We start from the raw sequence: 2,070 nt of genomic DNA on the forward strand, positions 1-2,070 counted from the left end.
TACCTGTTACACCTGTCCTACCTTTTCACCTGTCTTACCTACCTACCTGTCCCCCCGCTTCACCTGTTTACCCAGCCTACCTGTTTACCTGTCCCACCTGTTCACCTGTCTCACCCATCTCGCTTGTTTACCTGTCCACCTTTCACCTGTCTGCCGGCGAGCATGTGGCGATGGCTGCCATGGTAACCGCTGTCCCTGCACAGGCCCCAGGTGCTGGTGATGCTGAACCTGGATGCCGAGCAGCGTGTGAAGCACCCCCGCCTGCTCTCCTTCACCACTCAGCTCAAGGCTGGCAAGGGCCTGACCATCGTGGGCTCCGTGCTGGAGGGGACCTACCTGGACAAGCACGCAGAGGCCCAGCAGGCTGAGGAGGTGGGTGGCGCGTGGGCTGGGAGGGGACAGTGGGGCCAGGCCACTTCTGCTTGGCCACGCGCCAAGGTGTGCCGCATGCTGCCAGCTCTCGTCTCCACGGTCTTTGCATTCGAAACGCGAAGGCCTCAAACCTGCTTGAGAAGCCCCAGTGGGCGACGCCCGGCCTTAGAGACAGTGCCGGCTGCACTCGGGAAGGTGTGGGCCCTGATGCCCAGGACGTTCAGCTCAGACCTGGTGACAGCCCAGCTTCTATGCCATGTCCTTCCACATTTGCGCTCTCTGCGTGGTGGCCTGAGGTCCGTGTGCTGCCGAGGTGGCCCACTCAGGGGCCCTGAGGGCTCGGCAGGGGCGGAGGGAGCGGTGCTGGCCTTCGCACGAGTGTGCTCCAGCAGCTGGGACGAGTGACCACACACGGAGCCAACGACAACAGATTTATCCTTTCCCAGTTCTGGGGCCAGAGGTCCAAAATCAAGGTGTTGCAGGGCGGACCCTCGTCTCTCCCAGCTGCAGGCTCCAGGCGTCCCTAGGCTTCTGGCCACTTCTCCAGGCTCTGCTCTGTCTTTACGTGACTCTCCCCCCGCGTTTGTATCTCTTTTGTCTCTTACAAGGACACTTGTCACTGGACTCAGGGTGATCTCATGTCAGGTCCTTAATCACATCTGTAAAGTCCCCTTTACAAATAAGGCCACGTTCACAGGTTCTGGGGACTAGGATGTGGATATATCTTTGGGGGCCACCGTTAACCCACTATAGTCTGTTCTGTGGCCCCAAAATGCACTTCTGCATCATGTGCGAGACGCATTCATGTCACCCCAGCACCCTCCCAAGTCTCGACTCGGCCCAGAGTCTCATGCGGCCGCTCAGATCCCTCCCTCACATCCTGTGTCGTCTGAACCGGGTGCTGCTGAGACCCCAGGCACGGTCCACCCCGGCGCAAAAAGCCGGTGTCCGCAGAGCTGCAGACTCACACAGAAGATGGCCCCAGCTCCAGAGTGCAATGTGGGGCCAGCGTGGCAGAGACCACCTGTTCCAGGAGGCAGCCATCCAAGGCATCGAGGGGTCACCATTCTGAGTGACTTTAAAGTCCAACAGGCAGTGCCACTTGGTGTTGGGACCTGGGAGTGTTTCTCTGTGGCTCCCAGCTCTGACCAAAGGATGCCCTGAGCCTGGCCACTGCGGGCTGGTCAGCATGGCTGGGGAGGAGCAGTGTCCACACGCGATGTTGGTCACTGTGTGTCGGACTCCCCCTTGGGGGGGGCGGCATATGGCCGAGCGGGCAGAAACAGCACATCACGGGGCATGGGGCATGTGCCCGGTGTCCCACCCCTGACCCCAGGAAGCCCAGTCTGTCTTAGGGGAGTTGTTGGGCATGACAGGTTTTGGTGGGTTCTCCATGAGCCAGGAGGTCAGCACAGCCCGAGATGTCCCCATGAGATGCTGGGTGTTTTGTGTTGACGTGGATCGCATCGGAAGAATAGCCTCGAGCTGTGTGGGCAGTGGTGGGCGTTACTCCATTCCTGCAGACACAAGTACCTGCCAGGTCCCGAGTTCAGGCCCCAGGGCCTCCACCAGGCCCCTCGGGAGCTGGGTGGGTGGGGCTGGCACACAGGCTCCATGGGGCTGCAGTCCTGACCCCCGACCCCTCCCCAGAACATCCGGTCCCTGATGGGTGCTGAGAAGACCAAGGGCTTCTGCCAG

At 60.9% G+C, this 2,070-nt stretch overlaps 1 protein-coding gene across 1 annotated transcript in view; it reads left to right on the top strand.

The window, feature by feature from the left end:
• Window positions 1–2,070, top strand: part of SLC12A7 (solute carrier family 12 member 7) — a gene marked incomplete at its 5' end in the record, with an annotated part of 22,892 nt that overhangs the window by 13,395 nt on the left and 7,427 nt on the right. Inside the window, 2 exons of the mRNA XM_025050506.1 lie at window positions 186–372; window positions 2,023–2,067. Coding sequence (XP_024906274.1) covers window positions 186–372; window positions 2,023–2,067 — 232 coding nt within the window. The remainder of the gene's footprint in view (window positions 1–185; window positions 373–2,022; window positions 2,068–2,070) is intronic.

The sequence above is a fragment of the Pteropus alecto genome, unplaced genomic scaffold (assembly GCF_000325575.1).
Source record: "Pteropus alecto unplaced genomic scaffold, ASM32557v1 scaffold137, whole genome shotgun sequence".
NCBI lineage: Eukaryota > Metazoa > Chordata > Mammalia > Chiroptera > Pteropodidae > Pteropus > Pteropus alecto.